The 25,349-nt window shown below is 40.2% G+C and overlaps 1 protein-coding gene across 6 annotated transcripts in view; it reads left to right on the top strand.

Annotated features, from left to right (window-relative positions):
• The window catches only part of BCL9L (BCL9 like), a 1,117,803-nt gene that overhangs the window by 555,470 nt on the left and 536,984 nt on the right, over window positions 1–25,349 (top strand). For 5 of the 6 annotated variants that reach the window (XM_044080932.1, XM_044080930.1, XM_044080933.1 and 2 more), the window contains one exon: window positions 8,470–8,850. In XM_044080932.1, the coding sequence (XP_043936867.1) occupies window positions 8,550–8,850 (301 nt within the window). In that variant the 5' untranslated portion in view covers window positions 8,470–8,549. Of the gene's footprint in view, window positions 1–8,469; window positions 8,851–25,349 lie in introns of those variants that run through there. The other variant, XM_044080934.1, reaches the window with a different exon arrangement.

Raw genomic sequence — 25,349 nt, 5'->3', positions numbered from 1 at the left:
TAGGGTAGCTCATGTGTCCTAGACTCTCTAGCAGTCTGTAGGAAGGCTGTGATTCAAAATCAGTGTACTACTACTTTTTTCCAGGAGCAAAACAGCACAACAGCCCCCATCCTCTTTCCCAAGAAGAGGTTTACAGGCTGTCTGTTGATCTGTTGACTCATCCCATGTTTTGCAGATTTTAACAGCTGGAAAAAGGAGTTAATGTTGTAGGTATTGCACTATGCACCTAATACTTGCAAAAATATGAAAGGGAGGGTAACTGAATTTTTAATTATTTTTATGACGAGAGGCTTGAGTATATTCTTTTATTGCTGATTAGTATGAATAGAGGCGCTAAGACTGGGAGGAGTTTCTAAATTCAAATTTACATAAAGGGTGGGAAACTAAAGGACCACTGATTTCAATATCATAGCATGGGGCAGGGTGAGTAAGATGGGAAGAAATCCAGCATATTAGCGAAGCATCTTTAGCTAACTTTAAATAAAAATGCAATTTCTCATTTCTTTCTTATATTTCAACTAGAGTTAATCCATAGGCAGTCGAAGAATGCAACATAAATGTTTTTGTTAACTGACCCTAACCAAGAAATTTCTTTTAAAATTCTAAGAAAAATTAAAGCAATAAATTTGAAGTAAGAAAAATTAAAGCAATAAATTTGAAGTAGAGCAAACTACAATAAAACATGAGCAAAATGCATACAGTAGTGAAATATGCAAACTGTAAAACATGACGTGCATAGTGGTCACAGCACAGCTTTAGACAGGATTTAAAGGTGGGACATTGCATACAGCCGTGCTGAGCAAAAGTTTTCCCTTTTAAAAGTGTGTGTGTGAGATGTGCTTCCTTGATCCACAGCTGACCATCCCTTTGTTCCCCAGAACTATAAAAAGTTTTAGATGAAGTTTAAAGCATTTATGTAGTAATGTGTTGAGTAATGAAAATTGCTTACATTTTTAAATATTCATGTCATATTGCATAGATTGAGCATATCAGTGTTCAGGAAAGATTATCAGCTTAACCGAAACACTATTAATTACTAGTCACAGTATTAAATTATTTTTTGTGTAAGGTAGTGTGTTAGAGGAGTTAAACATGGTCCATTATACAATTTTATCAGTATCTGCAAATTTGCAAACTCTGAGAAAGAGGACTGAGGTGTTCTGCAGTTGTACAAGTCTGCAGTACCAACATAGCACCCGTTATTTAAAATGTAACTGAAACCAGTAGGCTATGTTATTTGGTGTGTGTATATATATCTGTGTGTATGTGTATGTATATATATATATATATATATATATATATATATATATATATATATATATATATATATATATATATATATATTTATTTATATATAGCTAGATATACATAGATATATATATTTATAGATAGACAGACATATCTCTAGATCTAATCTAATATGCACACATACACTCAAGCAGACAAAGATGTAGGTGTTGGCTTATGTTGCATAAAATAATGCCCAATTGACATCTACTGCTGTACGTTGTACACAGCACTAAATAGTTAAATCAGCTTCGTTGCAGCCTACTTTGTCGACTTACAGCAAGCAAAACCATTAGAAGAGGACAGTGAAAAAATGAGTGGCTACCAAACAGGAATAGTTGAGTGGGAGAATCATTTGGGCAACATAACACAGCAGGAGGCTTTTCTCTAAAGGTAAATTTCGGGGAACAGAGAATGATATCTAACTCATGAAGACACCCAAGTGTTTTTTGTTAAGATGGTGGATTGTGCTAGAATATTAGAATGAAGTAACCTTTTTTTTTTTGTAGTGCCCTCAAGCTTTGCAGCCTGTAGTTAGGGGAATTTGAGAATACTCCTGCTGACATTTGATCAGTTGAGGAAAGAGTTAGTGTACACTTCACGTACTTGAGTGCCATCAGAAAATTGCTCCGTTGTTTTTGGCAGTCTTTCTAGGACCCCAGAAAGTTGCAGATTAACTGCCGAAGCCCATACAAGCTTGGTGAATTTCATTAGCACCTAAACCTGCTTTGGTAATTGGGATTTAATAGGTGCAGAGTTGGGAACCAGAGTGATGATAAAAAAAAAAAAAGTGCTGCAAAAATGGAATATTTTGAAAAGACCAGCACTGGAAAGCAAAGCCTCCTTTGAAATCTTTTGTCAGTATTGCTAGGGAGCACACTCAGGCTCCATTACCCCAAATCCTACTATATTTTGCTTTATTGCTAGAGGGTGGAGTATGACTTATTTATTGCTATTGTATAAAAAAGAAAAAAAAAAAAAACGCCTTACTGCATGGGTGAGGTAATAAAACATTAAGAATTGTCCAGTCTTAAGTTTAAATAGAAATGAAGAGGTACCCCCTCCAGTTTCATGATGTCTCGGGCAGCCCACAGTTTTCTTGCCTTTAAGGCCAGCCTTGAGAGTCTCTGCTGAAAGTGGGACATCCCAGGTGGACTTTACCAATTACCAAATTTAGATAAAAATAAGTATATGAACAAAACTGTTTACAAGTTTTTGCATTTGTTTTTGAGGATTGGATATACAAGTTCTTTTCAGTGAGGGAGATGATGTATATGTACAGAACATTTTTATTAACTCAGTACTAAACGTTTTAGTTTTGTTGGTGAATGTGACATAGTCTAACAGTGGAAGCATGCCACTAACTAAAATCTCTATTTTGACAAGATTGAAGTGGCCTAGCTAAATTCAGCATAGAGCTACATATACAGGTGGAATAACAGTCTGATTGTATCATGTGCCTGATGACCAGTTTAGTTACCTAAACTTTTTACTGTGATATGTCTGTGTTCAAGGCACTGGCTTATAAAATTCTGAACTGTATGCATGAACCTCAGGCTTCTGTGTGGCTGATGGTGTACTAGATTACATTTATGTTTGATTTCTATAAGGGATTAGTAAATGATACTGGTCTTACATCTCATTAACAAGCAAATAATTAACCATCACTCCTAGAACCTGATACCCTGCAGTTGTGCTGCCAGCAATGTTTCCTCTTTATGCAGTATACTGTGAGACTGCAGTCCATGTGCGTATTGTTTTTTTAGCCTTGTAGGTTGTTTGCATTTCCTACATAGTGGTAAGCAAGGACCCTACTCCCTTGCAAAAGCTTAAAGGATGTTAGTGCATGTGAACGGTGTAGTTTTGGTACATTTATTCTTGATCCTCACGGATCAACAAGTTTGTTTTCAGTGTGTTTGGAGTTCATTTGTCAGTGGATCAGCCTACGTCTTCCCTTCACTTTTAGAAATGCAATATATGACAAGAACATTGTATTTTCTGATGTTATAAATATGTTAGCCAGTATTCACAAATATATTTTTTTAGGTTCATAAGTTTATAAATAGATAACCACTCATGCAGGCCATTAACTGCTTGGCCAAGTAAGCCATTTGAATTACTGCTCAATTTAGTAGTGTTAGCCTGCTTTTATCTAGAACAGCTACACTGGATGACCCAGTGGAGTATTTATAACTGCCTACCCAGTTAAGATTAACTTTGAAGGTGCCAGAATTCTGCTTTGCTGGATATGTTTGGGGGCTTGTTCCATCGGTATGGAATGCATCCTGTTAGATACCTATCCTGCCAGTGAGTCTTTTTTAATTTATTAATTTAGTTTGAAATTCTTCTTACTAGTGTTTGAGCAGACATTGGTTCTGTGAAGGTGCAAGAGCTCAAACAGTGTGCTTCGTGGCTTGAAAAGTAAGTAAAGGTCACAGTGAAGGGAGTTTGTAGGGAAGAGAATACAAGGAAAGGGCTGCCAGACTGTTGGTAATTGTAAATGAGTTCATACCTCTCAACCTCTTAGGACAAGAATTCAGGACAAAGCCAAAAATAATAGGGGAGCAAAGACCCAAAATCAGGGACAGATTTTACATATTAGAAAGTTGCTAGAATAACAGATTGTGCATTAGCATGCACTTTGTGAAGGAATTGAAGTCCAAATTTTAATTGTCTGTCATTATTTAGTGAGTTCAGTTCTCAGTGATTTGCCAGAAAATGTCAGATTTTATGAAGAAGTGACCAGAAATATTGGGCAAAAATCGGGCCATTCTGAGAGGTATGTAAGGGATTTAGACCAGCGACCTCACTAAAAATCCCTGAGGTGTCTCAAAGTGAGCATTAAGTACTAAGAAAGGTGCATACCAAAATATGCACATATTTGGTGATTGTCTTTATGAAGGATTGGTACAGGATATAGATTTGCTTATTTACTGCTGGAGGAAATGCCTTTAAAAATTACTTGGGCTTGATGGAAAATCTTCAAATCTTTGTGGGAACATGATGGTTAAATGATAGTGATATTCACGTATAAAATGATACTCATTTCCTGAAGAAAGGGTGCAGCTGCTTGTCCCTAAAAATATAAGCTTAAGTATAGTTTGTATCTTGATGTTAGGACACTTTTCCTGATATTTTAAGTGTATTGCTCACTTTCTGAAGCATCTTTGTTTTATAATTTCATTTCAAATTATACTACTCATATTAGTCACACATTCTCTATAAAAAAATGAAGACTACAGTACATTGCAGATTTGTTTTAATTTCACTGTCAACTTTTTTATTTCTGTATAATACCACCATAAAATGATGTCATAGTAGGTGGTTGACCGTCATTTACATAAATATACAAAGCATTCTGAATAAGCACAGGAGTTCATTCTTTAGAAGAGCAGCTTTTTACATCTATATCATTTTTATTACTATATGATTACATTTGTTAATCTGCAATGTATAAAGGTCTTGTTGAAAACATGTCTTTGTAGGAAGTAAGAAACTCGTATTGGTGCATTAGCAGGGAAATATAGTAACCTATACATTAATTTTGGTAGTGAGGTATTGTGTCTTTCATGAATTCATTGCAGGATTTTTCAGCTCCAAGAAAAATTTTAGAGGGCATCAGTTGAAAAAAATTACGTACTTTTTTGCATCAAAGACTGTATAATTTAGTATTAATTATGGTAAGGAAGTTATACCCAAAGTCGAGGGTATATTTGCTTTAGAAAGTGACCAAGCATTTTCATAATTTTTTAAGGATATGTGCCTCTGTGTAAGGCCACCACAAAAATGTGCATGAGATATGTGATCTGATATTAATATAAGAATTATGTCCTGGTAAAATAATAGAACTAAAAATATTTATTTCTTTAAAATGCTAGTAAATATGTATTTTTTTAAATATTCTAGCAGAAAGATTTGTCAAGTACAGTCTGATTTCCACATATTCAAGATGCATATGGTTAGCTCATGCAGTGTGTAGTGTATGGCTGAGTATCAGTGTCTTATTCTCAGAATTTAAGAAATTTTCGTAAAGGTAGTATTACAGATAAGATCATGCATAGCTAGGGTAAAACTAAGACAGGACTGGCCTTTATTTAAATTTACAAGCTGAGACATTTGGAAATGCACTAAATTTTAAAATAAATCTACTCGGGGTAGCAAGTAGAAGAGATATACCAACAACATAAATATATATATTTTTTTAAACAGACCAGAACCACATTTGGTGGGATGCAGTTCATAGGGTCAATTCACAGATAATGTTGCTTTGGAGTTGCAGAGCAGACATGTTCCTAACAACTGTTACATTTGCTATTGGTACACAGTAATGTATTCAGACAATTCAGTATGTTACAATTTAGAGACATCATGGTTGTGATCCAACATGAGAGTAGAAGACAGTTCTGCAGATTTGATAAGTGGTTTGAGCCCCCAGTAGAAAAAAAAATAAAGCAGTAGAGCTAGCCATACTTGAGTGTTACACGAGAGTATCACTTGTGCAAGGGATTAATGTAAGCGCACACAGGTCTACCCAGAAATGTATGTGTAAAACCATAGCTGTAGGTGCAGTTACTAGGCATGTATATTAATAGATAAAGCTATGCATCTGTATGCACACGTACACAGTGCAAACAAAGCGCCACCGTAAACAGTGCCCTTTTCATAGCCTGTCAGTGTAGCACAGCTAGTTACCTTGACTGGTGAGTATGGAATGAATATTTACTAGGCAGTCGGACATGGCTGTGAGACATAGAAGGATACTGATGTCAGCCACTGAGTACAGAGCCCTAATGAGGTTATAAGCAGGGACTGATATGCTGAAATAAAAAATGAGCTGAACACAGATCACACATTTTATGAACTGCAGTGTCATCTCAATCATGGTGTTTGTCCTGTCTTTGCAGGTCAGGATCCAGAGCCTGTATAGTACAGTACTAAAATGGATACATGTATATTGATTGGTGTGTATAGTTTATAAATCGGGAATATTTTCTGCCTACACCCTGCCCTCCCACCCCATTGCATCATACAGTTTCCAAACTTATACATTACTCTGCGTGCTGCACTACAGGGCAAATGGCCTGCTGCGTTTTACCAAACTTTGCCCCATTTCTCCAGCCCCAGGGTGCCTCTGATGTGGATGCTCCACATGTAGCATGTTATGCACCTTTCCCAACTGTACCTTTGCACAGCACTGTTGGACTCTGCAATGTCTACAGACTGAGTGCTTTGCTCCCTGCCTTATTTACTTGACCTGCTGAAGTGCTTTATTACTTTGTAAATTACAATGCTTATTATTTGGTTTAAACTGTAGGGTCAACTGAGCCTCTTGCATAGTACCTTCTACTTTTCAGTGACCCGTGGACTGGCAGACTTTTATTTTTGTTCATTAGTTTTCCGTGTGTCGAGCAGCTGAGATGCCATGTTGTATGCATGTTGGACACTGTGTATTGGTCCAGCCATCTGTAGTCAATGTAAAAGTGAGACTTTCAGTCACTTACTGTGGCATAAAAGATATTCTCATTACAGTTTAAGATGCAATTGATCTATTACCTTTGAAGCTAGGAGCACAGTCTGTGGATATTTCAGGGATTGATAAGCAGAAAGCTATGAAGGTTTCATACCTGTATCTCATCATTTTTGAGAGAGTACCACTTTTGGAGAGCGTTAGAGGCACACTATTCTGGGTAATGGTTAAGTAAGAAAGTGTAGATTTTCAAGAAAATGTTTACATTACCCAATTTATCATATTCACATTTCTGCAAACTGTTTTAGTAGTCAGTTATTTAATTAATATTGCAGATTATCTGGATGGCACAGTGGCATAGCAGTTGACTTTACTGCATCACTGGACTTGTCTGCAGTTTGGTTCTCAGCTGGGGGGGGGGGTGCCTTTTGTTAAAATTTGTATGAATTTTATTGGGTGGTTTACTTTTCTTCTGAATCCCAACCACATGCTCTAGGGTGAATTTGCATTCTTCAAAATTGCCCATAGCTGTGTGTGCATGTGTTTGTGTGCACACACGCCCATGCACATCTGACTGTAATCTGCGATGGTTTAGCAGCCTGTTCACACTGAATTTGTGTACTCTCCCCCTTGAGTTTTACCACAGAGTCTGGCTCCCCCATGATCCTACAATGGATTAAGCAGGTAATTGGACACTTAATGTTACAGAATCCACATTTAAAGCCAGTTGACTTCAATTTCAAACCTGTTTTATTGAATTTCTGAAACATGGTCAGTAATAAAGCCATATTTCTTTTTGGCCTTATTGCAGCATTTTAGAGCAATTAAAAAAGCTTGGTTATTAACTATACATCGTAAAGCAGGGAAAGGTGAGAGCTGGTAGTTTTCACATTTCTTACAGGAATTTGTTAGGTCCAGGAGTAGTATTGTATTTCATTAAAAAAAGAAGCTTACATGAGTTAAAATGCAGTTGGAACACACAATAACTTTTGGGGGTGGGGGTGATGATGCCACTGCCAACAGATGAGTTCTAGATGTGGATGCATGGAACAGCCTCACATAATAAGGGGTTGTGGATTTAAAAAGAAATGGTAGGGAAGTTGAAGGTAGCATGAGGCAGAGGTAAGGCTGGTTAGCAGACTAGTAAAAGGGAGTAGAATGCACATCAGAAGGCTTCAGAGGTAGACTGTGTGAGGCCAAAAGGACCTTGTCCGCCTTTTCAGTCTGTGTTCCCATTAGGTATTTCACAAATTGGTTTTCAGCATTTCCCAGTTCTGTCTTTCTACCTTTTAATTCAGTAGGAATTACATTTATTAAAATGAATCTTTAAATACTGGATATGAAGAATTTAATATGTGATAACCTGAAGAGGATTTTGTAGACCTCATTTAAATTTACATTTAATTTCTGAATTTAGTTAATGGCTACTACTGTTTGAGTGAAAAATTATTTGGTAGACATGTAATTTGCATTGTAAGACAAGCCAATAGGATGAGATTTATTTAGTATGAAAGATTTGTGATACGAATGTCCTTTTTTAAAGTCCATGGTTGATTTTGCATACTCTGTCCTGCTTCTTTTATATTAAAGGTTTTGATGTAAGACTAATGTGGGCTTGGTCTGGAAGTGTAACTATTCCTCACAAAATTTAAATGTAATAAACTTTTGGCCATCTAAAACTGTGCTTATGTTCTTGTTGTTTCTCTGCTTTTTAGGATTTCTACAAGTTGAATCAGAGAACAGCAACAAGGAGTTGGAAGTCCCTCCATCATCACCAGCCATTTTAGCCAATCAAATGCACCCGGATAATAAACTAAGTAATCATGGCAAGACAGCTAACAGTGGTACCCCATCCCAGCACCAGAATGTGAACCAAGGTCCCACCTGCAACCTGGGGTCAAAGGGCGTGGGGGTGGGAAATCATGGCAGCAAGGCCAATCAGATTTCTCCTGGGAACTCTGGACTGAAAAATAGCCAGAACACAATTCAGAACATTGGTTCATTAAAGGGAAAAGTGAAACATGAACAGTGTGTGTCTGTGGATTCTGTAGATCAGACAGAGGCATGTACACCTACATTAGACACAGAATCAAAAGGTGAGTGAAATGTTAACTTGGTATAAAAGGCCTCTGAAAGTTGAAATTTAGGTCATTATATTGTTTGACTTTTTGTAGACCAGCAAGTGTACAAAAGAAAGGTAATGTAATAGACAAACCTTAGCCTTTTTGGAGCTCAGAGTGAATGCTGAAACATATGATTTCACTTTCCATTTGTTCTGTAAGATCCATATTTTATGCTTATTTTCATGAAAAGTTTAACATGGTGAAAATGAACAGCTGTCTAGCAGCCTTCATTAACGTAAAGCAAGCTGCTTTCCTTATTTTTCCTTTCTTGTTTCACTTCTTTACATTGAAAAGCTTTGCTGCTTAAAAGTATCCACAGCAGTGGAAATTTTCTGCACAGTACTTCATTTTAATTCAAGTTTCAGTGAGGATAGTCAGGGTGTATAAATGATCCTGGTGAGTTGGCAGCCTGTTTTGGCCTGGTCTTTGAATTGCTCGTTTGAACTTATTTGTAGCACAGCACTGACATTTTGGTTTTGGTACCCGGTTTCACTTTGCTTTTTAATTTTTTATGGATGGGTTTCAGATCTGACAGTGTTTAAGGCTTTCTGTCATGACTCTTACAAAAACATATAAAAACTCATTTTCCTTTGATCCCATCAGTTATGACTGTAAATCTACCTGGTTCTTCCCATCCTGCTGGTATATTGTACCCCTATACCCCACCACTCCACCGGGGGACGGGGGATGTCTTTCTGGGAAGTAGTCAGGTTTTCAATTACTCTTGGTGTTGCAGGATAATGGAATGCAGGAACCAAATTCCTAGGTTTCTGATGTCCTCCACTGGCATAGTTTCTTTTATGCTGTGATCGTTCAGTTAGTATGTATGCTTGAATGTGTGGTACTGGCAGTGTTGGTTCCATTCTACTTGTTAATGACCGCCTTATACCTGTTTTATACAGTTAAGTTGTACACTCATGGCCAGCCTCTGATCTTACACCAAGGAGAAAACATCTGTAAATCTCCCCAGTTATAAGAGCTAGCTGTTAGCTGCTGACTCCTAACTTTTCTGGTTTTGTCCTCAGGTACTGGGTCTGCCATTGAAAGCTGATTCACCTAGTATATCCCAGTCTCTGCCTATTCCCATAGTGACCCAGTGAACAGATACCACCATCCACAGGGTTTACTAGGCATGTAGGAAAGTGGAAAAGAGTTGCCATACCTTTTTTCTGTATCTCACTGACACCACACACACACAGGCACACTCCTGTATCTACAGACAGTTCGGTGTCATCAGTTCATCTATTACATCATGCATCATAGACACGACTTAAAACCAGTATGGCAGTGGAGCAAGTTAATTGATTTGTATTACTTTCCAAACCATATAGACTTTACCTTCTAGCTGGGTGTTGATCTGCAGATAAACTTCTATGAAATTATCCCATTGATTTGCAGTTAAGGAGCCCTGTCTGCAACCCCCGTGACTCAGGGTCATTTAGCATATGTGGATGCTAGAATAGCCAACTAGTGAGGAAAGAGCGAGTAAGCAGTCAAGGTTAACTTTACCCATTCTTGAGGAGAGCTGTGATCTTGTCTGCTTCACAACGGCTACTTAGTGGAGACTGGGTAGTGGTAGGAATAACATAGTGAGTGAAGGACAGGCACTGTAGCTTGCCATGCAGTGCTTCCCACAGTAGACTGCATTTTTTGTGTGTGTGTGTGTGTGTGTGTGTGTGTGTGTGTGTGTGTGTGTGTGTGCATCGCTTGTGTAAGCACACGCATCACTTTGCTAGCATTGCAAGCCATGTGTCTGTAATGTGCCCATCAGCTGCCACTTGGAGTGAGTTGGGGACATAAAATTTCCTCTAACTCCTGTTGGATGACAGCTGTGATCCCTTTTTAGCCCTTCCTCTCCCAGTGTCTTTAGATACCAGGTGAGGGGGAGGAATAAACAGATCAGTACAGGGTCATGCTTAGGTTAATTTTAAACCCTGATCTAATAGTTTAGGGAAGGGTCAAAATAAGTTAAACTATGCCTTTTGGTTTGAATTGTTTTTGACCAAAAAGGAAACCAAGACTTTGTGTCTGCAAATTTATTTTTTGGCAGTCCACAAACAAGTAGTGTTCACTTTTTCTGACTGCATTCATGGGGTGAATTAAATAGTGCACTCGGATATTCAGTAACTGTCAGTTTTTAGTGACCAAAAAAAATGTCAACTTACCCACTTGAACATTGCTGGGAGGGTGGCCTAATGGTTAAGGTGTTTGCCTTACAAACACAAGGTGCAGGGATTGAATCTCACAACGGATAATTGGCTAGGCTTAAAATGGCTTGCAGGGGCAGTTAGCCTAGTACTAACCTCTGAACCTCTGAACCTCTGAACCAAGACAATGGGGTGATCATTTTTGGTATGAGAATGAACTGGATTTACAGCAGTATTTATTTTACTTTGATAATGATCTCAGACAAAAATGCAACAATAGTAGTAGCAATACTGCTTAATTAAAATGCAGTTTGATGTAAAACATGACAAATACTTTAAAATCTTGTGCAAAAATGCTAAAGTATCCGGCACGTTTAGAAATGTATATATTTGAAGGTCCATGGACATTGCACCAATAAAGAAGCTTGTGCAGCCCCTTCACCCTCTTGCCTATTATTATCGCGGTCTCTGGCATAGCCTGTCTGGATGCTGCCACACTTCTTGACCAAACTTGTAGTTATTCTTGTGAAGTGAACACTGGTCCCCTTGCATCCAGCTTGGAGCATACTCTTTAGTAATTATGGAATTATGGGACGTATCCCCACCGTGGTAGTCAAACAGGACAATCTGCATTTGTAAGTCAGAGCCTAGGGAAGTCCACCTCCTCCTAGCCTCAAAAATTAGGGGCAGCTTCACAGCACTCAAGGACATCTATAATTTTGGGTTTGTTTGTGTCTTTCTGCTTTTCCCGGTTAGGGGTTGCCACAGCGGAACTCCGGTCCGCTAATGATTGGTAGTGGAGTTTTACGTACCAGCCCTTACGCACAACCTTCAATGAAGGCATGCCCCATTCATGTATGCGTCCACACAGAAGACGCTCTAGCTGAGAATCGAACGGGGCAACGTCTTGCTATGAGGCGACAATGCTACTGCAGACCAAATTTTGGGTAATTCTCTCTTATTGGCAAGAGAGTATTTCAGATGGCAATAGGTAGACCTTGGTTTCCTAAAACAGATATATAGACCTCTTGGGGTTAAAGCCTTTTAAACTTGCAATAATTCCTCCAGTTTTGTGTGTGTGAGGCAGCACCTTTGGATCTAAACTCCCATCTCTTGCTCCAGAGAAGTATAATCCTGTTTATAAGATTCAAGACTCCCTGTAAGATGTTCTTCATGTATCACTGTTGCAGTCATCACATTTGGATTATCCCTGCCAGGTTTGCCCTCAGTCGGCCTGAATACCATAGGCTTAGTATTTCTGCGTCAGTTGCTGTTGCTCCAGGACTGACGTCAGGTCGTCAGTAGTATAAAATAAGGTAGCTGATGCCATTACATCAGTCTTTCTGGCCGAGGAGCCTGAAGCAGAAGCAGTTCACATGACTGCTGGTTAGCCGCTACCTGAGTTTTCGTTTTCCGAATTGAAGTTCAAGTCTTCTAAAGCTAAGTACATTGGGGATTCTTTTTTCTTGCTCTAACCGATAGCAGAAAAAGTTAACGGTCTTGCCTGTGGAAAGCAAATACCACACCGAGACTTTCATTCTTACTGCGTCACTTGCATAGGCCCAGACCACAGTGTCCCCCACTGTCGTTTTTGTGCTTTGTTCAACGTCAGAACTATACTTCGTTGGGCCCTTATTGTAGCTAGATATTTTCGCTCTCAGCCCTCAAATTCCAATATGGCTTCAGTAAGCCATCCGACAGCAGATCTTCCGAAAAAACGTAAGGATAAAGACCGAGAGACTGCACAGATCCAAACCTACCATCGACGCTTCCGTTAAGCTAGCCAGTTCTCCGGTCCTCAGTGAGGCGCTTTCGCAGCCCTTGATGCCTGCTTCTGTGGATTCGCAGACCGCTACCAAGACCCTTTCCGGAGTCCAGTATGCTGCAAGACTCTTCATTGACTTAAGGATCCTGCGGATGTCTCTACCTTGGATGGGTCCGGAGCTGCTGAGCATGCACCAGGTCAGAAGAACTACTTCACACTACCGATTCTTGACAGACAGACTTCTTTCACATCTGCCATTCTTTTGAAAGCTGCCGAGTTTCTAAGACCCAGGGTATGAACCACACCCAAGAAACCGACGTCCCAATCTCGGGTACCTGCTTCCTTGCCTCAGTCTCAAATGCTTAAAATGGCGGAAAACCTTGTGATGCTGATCAGGGGAAGCCAAGCTACCCCTTCCAAAAGAAAGAGATTTGTCCCCAGTAGTTTTATCTGAACAGGAGTCCGATGACTCTGAGGCATCTGAATATGAAGACAAGCCAACCCCTCTCTGTTTATGAGGATTCTGATGCAGAGGAATCCATTCCTTCAGCCTCTCCACCAGAGGACTTTTCCTTTGGGGAAACCCTACATACCTTAAGGGAGCATTCCTAATGGGAATGTCAGGGCTACCCTCAATCTAAAAAGAGACTCAGGGAGTTCTTAGGTCTTCCACAGCACATACCTCTGGCCATTCCTCCTGTCCCTGGATGTTGTGGATGATGTTTCATGGAATCTAGTTTGACTCCTGACACCCTCCCTCCTGCTCCCAGGAAACCTGATAGGTACTATAGAGTCCCTGGCTCTCACAAATTTCTTTCTAAAATCCTACTGCTGACCCTGAGGTTATTTCTCAAGGACCTAAAGGAATTAAAGCAACTTCTGCTAAGCAATGGAGTTCCTCCTCTTCAAAACCAGGGAAGTGCTAAGCCACCCACTCATGGTAAGAACTCAGTGACTCTCCACTTCCACCCCCTCCCTCTGCCCACCTGCACTTGCCCCTAGGAGGAAAACTCTCCTTCCACGCAAGCACCTGGGCCACCATTACCAATGACCGCTGGGTACTCAACATAGTGTTCCAGGGATACAGATTTTATTTCCACAATCTACTAACCCCAAAAGGGTTCCCAGATCTCCCCCAAACCAATGGGCAGAGGCCATAAAGCAAGTCCTTTACCTGCTCTCTGTGAGGGCAATAGAGCACGTTCCTGCAGAACAGATGAGCCAAGGTTTCTACTCCAGACTCTTCCTGGTACCTAGAAAAGAGGGCACCTGGCACCCTATCCTTGATCTATCCATTCTAAACACCTTTCTGTTGGTACCAAAATTCAAAATGCTCACCCTCCAGCAACTACTACCTATGCTCTCCAAGGATGCTTGGTTAGCACCCTAGACCTAAAAGAGGCCTACCTACACATCCCAATCAGGGAATCATGCAGGAAGTGTCTACGTTTCAGGGCAGGATCACTGCACTTTCAGTTCTCTGCACTTCCCTTTGGCTTATCCACTGCTCCCATTCACAAAATGTCTGGCTCCCGCCACTGCTTTTTACAGGCAAAAGAGTATTCAAATTTACCCATACTTAGATGACTACCTAATTCAGGCAGACAGGAAAAGCTGTTTAAGCACCTGGCCTTTGTAAAGGACATACTGACCTCCCTAGGGTATATTATCAATGAAAAGAAATCCAAACTAGTACCCACCCAAAAAATTATATTCCTGGGAGCAAGCTTGGACACAGCATCCCAGATTTCATTCCGTACACGAGAAAAGCAAACCTACCTGCCAGCCTACTTCTCTCAGCTAGCCTCCAGACTCGTTATCCGCAAGAAAAATCCTGCAAGCTCTGGGGTTCATGGCTTCTTGCATTCTACTCATTCCATATGCCAGGCTGCATATGAGGAAACTACAATGGTACCTAAAATGCCTTTGGTGTCAGCACTCTCAAGACCTGGAAACTCTCAAACAAATGATACCTTGTTTAAGGAAAGATTTTCTTTGGTGGGCAGCAGCATGCTACCACAACAAGGGACTACCCTTCTCACAACCCCATGCCGCCCAGACCCTCACCACAGACGCATCAGACTATGCCTGGGGTGCACACCTGGATGGCAGGTGCATACAGGGCCAATGGAGCCCACATCAAATACATCTGCACATCAACCAAAAAGCGATGTTAGCGGTCCAGCATGCACGGACAGCTTTCAGATCCCTCCTCTCCCTGGGGGCTCTACTGATCAAAACAGACAACACCACTATGATGTGTTATATCAACAAGCAGGGAGGGACTCACTCGTACCCTCTGTGCAGGCTCGCCATGACCATTTGGCACGCTGCCCGAGCCATGCAACTACACCTGTTAGCACAATTCTGCCAGGCTGTCTAAACTCTCTGGCAGACAACTTAAGCAGAAGTCTTCTGGACCACAGGAGTGGCAGCCAGACCAGAGAATCTTCACCCTTGTAACTCAGAAATGGGGCACCCTGAAGGTCGACCTCTTTGCTTCCCACTCCATCAGCTCAGCAAGTTCTGCACCAGGAAGCCTCACTGCAAGGCCTGGAAAGTGGATGATGTATCCTTCCAGTGGGTCAACCTCTCGGTCTGTGCATTTCCCCCACTACTGCTCATTACAAGGGTACTGCTCAAAATAAGGGAGTAAAAACCGAGGACAATCCTGATTGCCTCAGACTGGCCATGCCAGCACTGGTATCCACTGCTGCACAGCCTGTCATTTCTTCACCATGGCATCTCCCTCCAATCCCAACACTCCTGACCCAGAGGGAAGGAGAATTCATGCATCCCCAATTGCAGACCCTCAATCTGGCAGCCTAGCTTATTCCCCCTGACCACTGCACAAGCTGCCAATCTCAGCAAACAGGTTCTAGATGTCATACATGAGGCCAGACACCCTAGCACTAGAAAGACTTATGCTAACAAATGGAAAAGGTTTTGCACGTGGATCCAGGCTAAGGGAGCCGGGACGGCACAGCCGTCCCTACCTCTCATCCTGGATTACCTTGCTGACCTACTACACAGTGGTCTATCCTTTTCTTCTATTAAAATTCATTCCTCTGCTATCTCTGCTCATTTCAGCATAGAGCCACCTCTTTTCTCACACCCTCTCAAACGGTTCCTAAGAGGGGCTAACCACTTGAGGCCACCCAGAAGAGCACCTACCCCAGCTTGGGACCTAAACTGTGTGTTGGAAAAGCTCACCCTGCCCCCCCCCCTTTGAACCAGCAGCTTCAGCAGAGTTTAATTTTCTCTCATGGAAGACAGCCTTGCTTGTGGCTATCACTTCAGCAAGAAGAGTATCCAAGCTACAAGCACTAATGGCTGTAGAGCCCTTCATCATTTTCCATGCTGACACGGTCTCCCTCAGGACTTAACCCATCCTTCATGCCAAAAGTGGTGTCCAGTGTGGTTCTCAAACAATCCATTAATTTGCCCTCCTTTTTCCCTAACCCACAAAACAAGGGGGAAAGGATACTGCACTCTCTAGATGTGTGCATTCAGCTCATATTCTATCTAGACAGGACTAAAGCATTTACAAAGACTGATCAATTGTTAGACAGCTTTGCTTCAGGAGTAGAGGGCAAAGCCATATCCAAACAAACCATTTCCAAATGGATAGCGCACTGCATCTATTTCTGTACAAGCAACATGGGAAAACTCCCCTAAGGGGTAAGGACACATTCTACCAGAGCAACCTCCACCTCTGCAGCTTTCCTCAGAGGGGTCCCCACCAGGGACATCCTGGAAGCTGCAAAATGGACATCAGTTCATACCTTCACCAAGCATTACCACCTGCCTATCTTCTCCAAATCCAGGGCAAGCTTTGCCACCGCAGTCTTGCAGGGCATCCTAGCCAGCCCCCAGTCTTCTTGACTGCCTCCACCCTTTTCTTCAGCTTTGGGAATCAACCCAATTGTGATGACTGCAACAGTGAATCACGAAGAACATAGTACAGTTGTGTACACTTAACATAAATGTAGATGTTAGAGTGTATTCACTGTTGCAGTCCTGGTTTCCCTCCCTCCATCCCCCTTGTCTGTCTGTCTGTCTCTCTCTCTCTCTCTCCTTACAAGGAATTTTTGGTATTTACTTTCTACTGGTGGTGTTCTTCCACCATAACTTAGCTCCGCTCCTGACAGGGCAAGAAGAACTGATGTAATGGCATTGGCTGCCTTATTTTATACTACTAGTCAGTCCTGGAGCGACGGAAACTGATGCAGAAATACTTAGCCTCTGGTATTTGGGCCGACTGAGGGTTACCCTGGCAGGGATAATCCAAATGTGATGACTGCCACAGTGAATACACTCGAACATCAACATTTATGTTAAGTGTACACAACTGTACTTTCCTGTCTGTGAACCCATTGGTAATGCAGTTTCTCTGCAATGCTGTGGTTGCTAAACAGATCCCAGGGCAAAAACACCCTTCTGAATGAGTGGGAGATTAAGGTACAAATTTGGGAAGAAAGTTTACACAAGAACTCTGCCTTTCAGTGCCCGAAGCTTTAAGACCCATAAGCTGAAGTTTCTGGCTAATATTCTCAAACAACTGCTTGAAGACTGTGGTGAAATTAAAGCTGATGCCCTGGAGACTATTTTAGGTCAGGCCTAAATTGCTTTACAGGTTGATAGGCATGCTGTCAACTGTGTGTGTGATGCTGTGAAGGAGCATGTAGGCTTGTAGCTCTATGGTCTATCATTGAGTAATTCCTGGATGGGAGCAGTAGATAAGAGAGGCCTGGGGTCCCGAGGTCTTGACCTTGAGTAGGAAGTGAGTTTTTTTCCTTCCTCAATCCCTAAAATTCCTATCCCACCTTTTGATTCCTCCCCCTTGTGTCTTCTCCAATCCAAAAAATAAGGAACTGGTTTGTACTGTTTCTACAAAACTGCCTGGACATAACAGGTAAATGAGATATGCAAATAATTTTATTTGGCTACAGATTATAGTTTCAGTCCCAGCCAAAAGTCAGGCTATCCCTTCTGTTCCAAGGGACCCAGGAACACTTGGTGGAGCCCCATCATCCTGAAGATGTTGGCTCAGGGTTTCATAGATCCAGTCCCCAGTAGTCAAAGGGCCAGAAAGTTCTATTCAAGACTGTTTCTGGTCATATGGAAGGAGGTTCCTTGAAGACCTATTCTAGACCTGTCAGGTTGTTGTCTTACCTAGCTTCCCAAGCCTGGATGGGAATTCTAGACCTCAAAGATGCATGTTTTGACATATCTAGCCACAGGGGACCACCAGTGGTGTTTAAAGCATATGGCGGGGTCAGTATCATGAGTTTAATTCTTCACCCTTTGTTTTGGCTACTACACCTGAAGTGTTTAAAATATCTGGCCACAGTAACAGCGCATTGTAGAACCAAGGACATTTATACTTACCCTTATTAGATAATTATTTTATGAAGATTCTGGCCAGGTCTGTTTTCTTCCGGGGTGCCTGCTTGGATGCAACAGTAAACAAACCTTTTCCTCCATAGAAGAAATTGCCCCCCCCCCAAACTGCCTTTTCTGTTGCATGGCCCTTGAGTCAAAGAATACAGCTAGGGAATTCCTGGGAATCTTAAGGTTCATCTATATTTCCTGCACTGGAAACTCAAATTCTACCTCACCCAACACAGATACAGCAAACTCTTCAATTTTGCTTCCATTACATTAATACTCCTCTGGTCTTGCATGGAACCTTACCAAGTCCAATACACAACAACCCAGCAGCACATAGTTTACATCAGCACTTTGTCTCATCCACACTAATTACCATAAAAAGCCTCAAGAATAAACCTTACAAAGTCAGCTGTTTTCTTGACGCACACTCAGCAGATTTTATTGTCCATCAGTTAATGCTGGAACAAAGAGGAATATCCCAGCATCCAAAACTTTTCCCAGACTAGAAATGTGACTTTGATGCCAGCCATGTGACAGACCAGATCAAGGTACACTAATCCTATACAAAACTTTTCCAGACATGTCCACTATTGCACAAGTTAGTGTAACCTCAGACACTGAATGCAGTTGTTTACTCATTAAAATATATGTTGTCAGTAACAGTTGACTGCTCCTTGCCATGGCCAATTTACCCAACACCATCATTCATCAAAAAGTTCCAGTCCCTCACCCACAGCATTATCTCCATCATTGTGAAATGCAAAAAACACACTCATTTTGGGTGATTTCAATCTTAATATTCTTGATTCTAATATTAATGACATTGCTGAATTTCTTACTTATCTAGATCTCCTGTAACTAATTATGGAACCCACACATCAAATACTCACTCCATCCAAAATAACCAACTGACCCTCTAAAATCTCAAAAATCAAAGTGCTACTAGCATCCTTGCCACTGTTCTATTACTTTCACCAATCATAATTGGACTGTCAGGTTCCCTGCCCCCATACTGCTCTCCTTCAGATCCAAATCTTAACCGAATATCAATAGGCTTAAAGCAGAGTTGGCATCTATAGATTGTTCTGAAATTACCCAAAACTTGAACTGGGCTGCCAAAAACCTAATTGCCATATTGCAGTCCCTTCAAAACAGATGCTTTCCGCAAATTACCATAATCTGCAAAACACTTTTAAAAGACAATCTCTCTAAGGATCTTAAGTACATACCAAAACTTTGCAGTGCAGCCTGGCATAAACAGAAGGCATACTCATTCACAGACGCTCATACTCAAGTGACCGCAGTCACACTTGCTCAGCTGACTACTTTTCATCACATAACCAAGAAGCTGTACAAAGGCACTAAAGCAAAATCCCTTATCAAGTAGCTTTACCTCTGTACCTCCCCCAAGCACTTCTGGCAGTCTTGAAAAGCCAGATCACAACTCTTCTCAAAGCTATGTTCACTACAGAAGTGGATAACTCACTGTACCTGATTTTCCCCCAAGAATTCAGTAACCTCCCGGCAAACTCAGCACCACTGTACCTTGCTCCCTTCTGCTTCAAACATGTTATCTTTACAGACTTTTAAAATCAGCTTGAATAAATCCATATAGAAACCCCTCTTGGCACAGATAATTTAGCCCCATGAATGTTCATCGTATTGATCACTGCTGCAGTAGCCTTGGCTATATATGGGTTATATCCTGCCAAGGATACAACAGCTGGCCAACTTCCAAAGTTTCAGGACACTTTCCACCCACCGAAACTGTCAACAGCTCAAGCTGAACTCAGACAAGTTTAGGCAAGAAGTCCCTTCCAAGCTTTACTGCCACCAAAGAAAACCCTCTTGGGATGCTTTCGAAGATCAGTGGTCAACTTGTGCTTTCCTTTGCTGAGCAGAGATGTTCCCTTTGGATAAAAGAAACTCCCAATTGTTAATTTTGATATTTTATTACTTTTCTCTTTAGGAAAGGTATTTTCAAGTTAGGAGTGTTGTATTTTTAATGGACTGTCTCAAGACTGTAATATACTTTTAAATGGAGCACTTGTTTTTTTGTCAGTATAAAAGTAGTGTAAACTAACTGAAAACTTATTTTCTGTGGAGAAATTAGGTTTATTTTTCCTTCGTGGTGCTGGCTTAGTGTTGTAAAGTGCTTTTTACTGTTGTTTTCTATCAAAAAAGTAATTTTTATGGACTGGTACCAATAATTGCTGATTACTTCCACAGAAAGAGACCCCATTTTCGGCTTCACCATGTGACAGACAACTGGTCACATGGTCGGTCCTTCTAGCCACAGAAAGAAAAATTTGAGCAAAACAGCCTTTGCCACCACAGTAGGCTAGCAATTTACATTAGCTGCAGGTGGGTGACTCAACTGTGGCCATTTGTTGTACCTCAGACCACGCAACTTTTATCCTGGATCCCTCTGGTATAGCACCTATAGCCACTGTGGACTAGGGATTGGCCACGTCCTCTGCAGCTGTTGGAAGTCCCTCAGTGGACAAAGGAGAGCCAATCTTGTAGGTCCTGGGAGAGAGAACAAGGAATGTTTCCCTGTTGTCTCTGAATGCTCTGCCCATCCCCAGAGAAGCTGCTACTGCCATTAGTAACTCAGCTGGCTCCATTTTTCCTGTCAAAAAGAAACAGAAAAACAAGCACATGTCTACTCCTCAAATTTCTTTGGATAGTAATAATTTCATGGATCTGGCTCAGTGTTTAATTCAGGCTGTTTCTACTTGTAAAGTAGTTTCTGGTAAAAGGAGGAGGGATTCCTTTTTTTCCTGAAGAGGTTCAAGATTCTGAATCTGAACAAGACGATACAGGGATGAATACATGTTTTCCCTCAGACCTCTGAAGGTCAATGTCTGAGTCTCCTGTGGGGATTTCTGTTTCTCTGAAACTATTGCTAGAATGTGCACGTGTTTTCAGTGGAGAACTGAGAGTTTTCAGTCCTTCAGAAAATACCATGAGTAGTTAGAGAAGGATTTTCCAGAACACACCCATTCCTCCTGTACTGTCACCTTTTAGGGTCTTACTGCCTACAGTTTTCATGATAGTCAATCAACTGCCCATTAAAAGGCAAAGTATAAAGTTCCTCAGCCTTTTAAATGTTAAACACTATTCCCAAACCCTGACCCTGTAGTTGATCTCACTGCTACTAAACACTAACTCCAATCCTACACTTTCTGATAACGATGGGAAAGTTATTGGGGGAAAAAGTGTGTACCTCTGCAAGTTTGATATTCAAAATGTTGAATTGTAAGGCTCATATATTAGAGTTTGTTCTGACAAATTGTGTCTTGAGGAAAAATTTGCTTTCAGTAGCTTAGTTACTTCTAATTCACAGGTCACTCTTCTTTTTTAGTGTGTGTATGACCCTGTTGATACTACTACCAGGGCTATGGCCACTGATGTGGTTTTAAGGAGGTTTGCATGGCTGCATTTTCAAAACATCACAGATGAAGATAATAATGAAATTTAAGTTCTCCCTTGTATATTTAGTGATTGTTCCCTCAGCTGCAGTAGTGATCAAAAGTGTGATAAAAGGGTGGGGGGGGGGTCCAATATGGATTTGGCTCTACCAGTGTGAAAAAAAGAAACTGAAACACAAGAGCAGTTTACTCTTTTACTGGCTAGTAAATACACTTCCTGGATAGCAGTAGAGAAGAAACTGAGACCCTGAAAGAAAATCCGCTAGAAAAGGTGAACTGAAAACACTGACTGGAACAAATCTGGCAACTGTGCAGCAAAAAAAAAAAAAAAAAAAGTTCAAGCTCCAGCTTTTGTTCAGGACATTACTATAATGTAGTCCGGAGGAAAAATAAGTCAAATGTGCACAGAGCTGATTAAAATAAGTGAAACACTGAAGGAATATGTCAGCTCAAATAACAAAAAGTTGGAAAAAAAATGGAAGAAGCTTTAAACAGATATTCATGTGAGCTAATAAAACTGCACAAAATCATAGGTCAAAATGAAGGAAAGGCTGGCAGAGTATGAGATTGCTCAAGGAGAGAGGTTTCAAAAATTAGAAGAAGTAAAGAGCAGAGCATGTAGGGAAAATGAGATTTTATGCTGTACCAGAGAAAGTAGAGAGCACAGATTGTGTTAATTTTATGAAGGCACAGATAACTGCCATGGAATGCCAGTCCAGTTGCTTAACTGTTATTTGAAGGGTATGCCATTTGTCTGCCCCATATTTGGGAATGAGAGAAAGCAGATGAGACCTGTATTAGTAAAAATGCATACCTAACACCAGAAAGTTTATCCTGACAAAACTGTGGCTAACGGGCAAAATATTAAAAGTTGGAGACAGTAGTGTGTGGAAAATGATTCACCATACACCAGGCATAAGAGAAATAAAATGTATTCCAGTAATCAGATAATGTCGAGGCAGATATGAGATTCAAGATGCTACACCCAGCTGTCTTCAGAATATTTTTTTCTTCGAGGATCAAAGTAAGTTTTTGATGCAAAATGAGAAACAAAAGTTTGCCCAATAAAAAAATAAGTCATGAAGTAGAAAGGGAATCTGCTTCTTGTTCATCTGATGATAAAGCACTGAAAGACTTGCCAGTTTAACCTTTTCCGCAGTTACAAAGAAAAATGCTTGAGAGACACAAAAGCACAGGAGTTGACTAGAAGAATTGAGAGTATCTTAGAATGCAATCATTACCTGGATTTGGGATATGGAGATGAACAGGAAGGCCATTAACATGAAAATTGGTGAATAAATGTGAAACTGCAAAGCATCATTCACATTTGTGAAATAAGGCTGTATAAGAAAAAGTGGATTTTTATTGGCTTTGTTAAACTTGTGCAGAACTGAAAAGCATTTGGCTCACTTCCTGCCATTAATGTCTAGAAAGACACTGAAGGGGAGGTTAAGAAGTAAAAAGGTAACTAATTAAAGCAATTTCTATTAACAGAATTTCTATGAAATTTACACAATAAAAATTGCACGTCTTAGAAAGCATTTTTAGTTCTTGTGTGATGTTACTAAAGTAAACAGATGTGCTTTTTATTCTTGAAGTGTTAAGAAATGTAGGCATTGCAGTGCAAAAAGAGAAGAAAGGCTAGACAAAACCATGTTTAAGTTAATGGACTGTAATATTGGGTTGGTGATGTGGGGGTTGGGGTGCAAAAGTGCACAGATCATAATATACATACAGTTGATATGTTTTCTCATACCTTTTGCATAAGTGAAAGTCTAGATTAAGAAATTTGTTGTAATCTAATACATTTTGGATGGAAACAAGTAAATATGAGTACACTGAATATAATGAGAAGTTTTCCTGTAGTAATAATGTTTCATCTTATCTTTCAGGCTGCAGCAGACAACCATTTTTCTTCCTCTTACTTTTCCATGGAAACAAGCTGATAATAGGGCCATAAAAAGTCAGAACACTGGTTTCTTCAAAGCTAAAATTGTGTTTTCTGAAAACATGTCAATTGTTTTCACGTTTGGGAGGGGAATAAAGATACAAAAAGGGCAGGCACCATTTAGTGCAAGTTGAAACACAGGCAGCAAAATTCATCTTAGTATGGATAAACTCAATTTCGGGTTAATTAAGGTCTGTGATAGCAGTGATCTGTTTTGAACAAATGTTCCAAATTAGGAGGGTTAAATTTTATTATTTGAAGATGCACATGATTGTGTTTTTGTATTAAGTTAACACGTTCTAGGGAAGTGTTTTTGTTTATCAGTCTTGTAAAATGTGACATAGGTTCCAATGTTAAGAAAAAATGTATAAAGGACTAACCTGCCAAACATTAGTAGTTGCATGTATCACAAAAGCTGGAAATAGACTTTTAAAACAGCTGCCATTTATAATAGGTGGGTATGACGACTTCTTACCATAATAGCCACACTTTCCATATTATCTCTTAATGTGAATGGTCCTACAGTTATAGACAAAAGGCAAGAATAGTTATTTTAAGAAATGCAGGGTAAAAATAGCAATGCTACATGAGACACATTTGGAAAGAACTAAGCATGTGAATTTGATAAAGAAAGGATTTTGTGATTGATATTCAGTTAGAATATCAGGGACAAAGGAAAAGAGGAACAGTTGTATATTAATTGATAAAGGAGCTCCAGTAGTGAAAGAGGAGAAAAAAAAAAGATACTGGTATATTTATGTTAGAAAGAGAGTGGTGGCAAATAATGAAGATGACCCACTGACATGTATTTATATTCTCCCTAAAACTGCTATTATGGAGCATAAACAAATTGGAAGAAATAATCAGCTTTCAACAATAAGTATTACTTATAGGTGGGAACTGGAATTTGAGTTGCAAAATAAAGATATGTCTGGGGCAGTGATGGCAACTTTTGGGTTTGGTGTGTCAAAACCTCCCAGCACAAAATAATTCAGTGTACTTCACATGAGCAATGAATGCAAAAGCAATGTCTTTGGTTACTCTGGTGTTGGTGATCACAAGCGTGTCACCCAAAACGTTGTGCCGTGTATCCCCATTGACACGTGTATCATAGGTTCATCAGTGGTCTGGGATCATGGAAGGAAAATAAGAAAGGAAAATACAACCAAAGAGGGCAGATTTCTGAAGAATTTTATATGAAAGTATTTCATATGAAAGAACAAAATTCAGTAACAGAAACTTGAGAGAAACTCCACATTAGTACCTTTAGTTTTATACATGGGTCAGGCATATTTTTATTAACCAGAAGAGAAGTTGTAGGTAGTAATTTAAAAAAAAAAAGAGTTGAAGGATTTTATCTGGGAGAGGAAGAGTCATGTGGGATATGTTGATCTTCTCAGTATTACAAGGAGGTAAAGATTTACCTGATTTGAAGGGATATTTTAGAGCTACACAGTTGAGACTCTCATACATAACAGAAGCAAAAAGCTGCTATTATAAGTGGAAAGGAATGGTAATGAAATCAGAGGATGTCCTTTTCCTAACATGTACTATACATCAAAACCTTGTATTACTTTAATCTCACTTACCTCCATTTTTCTTTTCTTATCCCACACCACCTCCCTACATACTGTATTCCACTCCCCAACTTAACATTTTCCACATCACCCGATGTTCTTCATTCCACATTGCTGCAGTCCTATCCATTGGGTAGTCCGCTGTCCAGTCGGCCCGAATACCAAAGTATATGGCTGACGTCGGTCAAGGCGCATTAGACTGATGTC

The sequence above is a fragment of the Protopterus annectens genome, chromosome 8.part0, assembly GCF_019279795.1.
Source record: "Protopterus annectens isolate FY-2018-M chromosome 8.part0, PAN1.0, whole genome shotgun sequence".
In the NCBI taxonomy this organism is placed as follows: domain Eukaryota; kingdom Metazoa; phylum Chordata; order Ceratodontiformes; family Protopteridae; genus Protopterus; species Protopterus annectens.
Note: the sequence above shows the minus strand (reverse complement) of the source record. Positions and strands in the feature narration are given on the sequence as shown.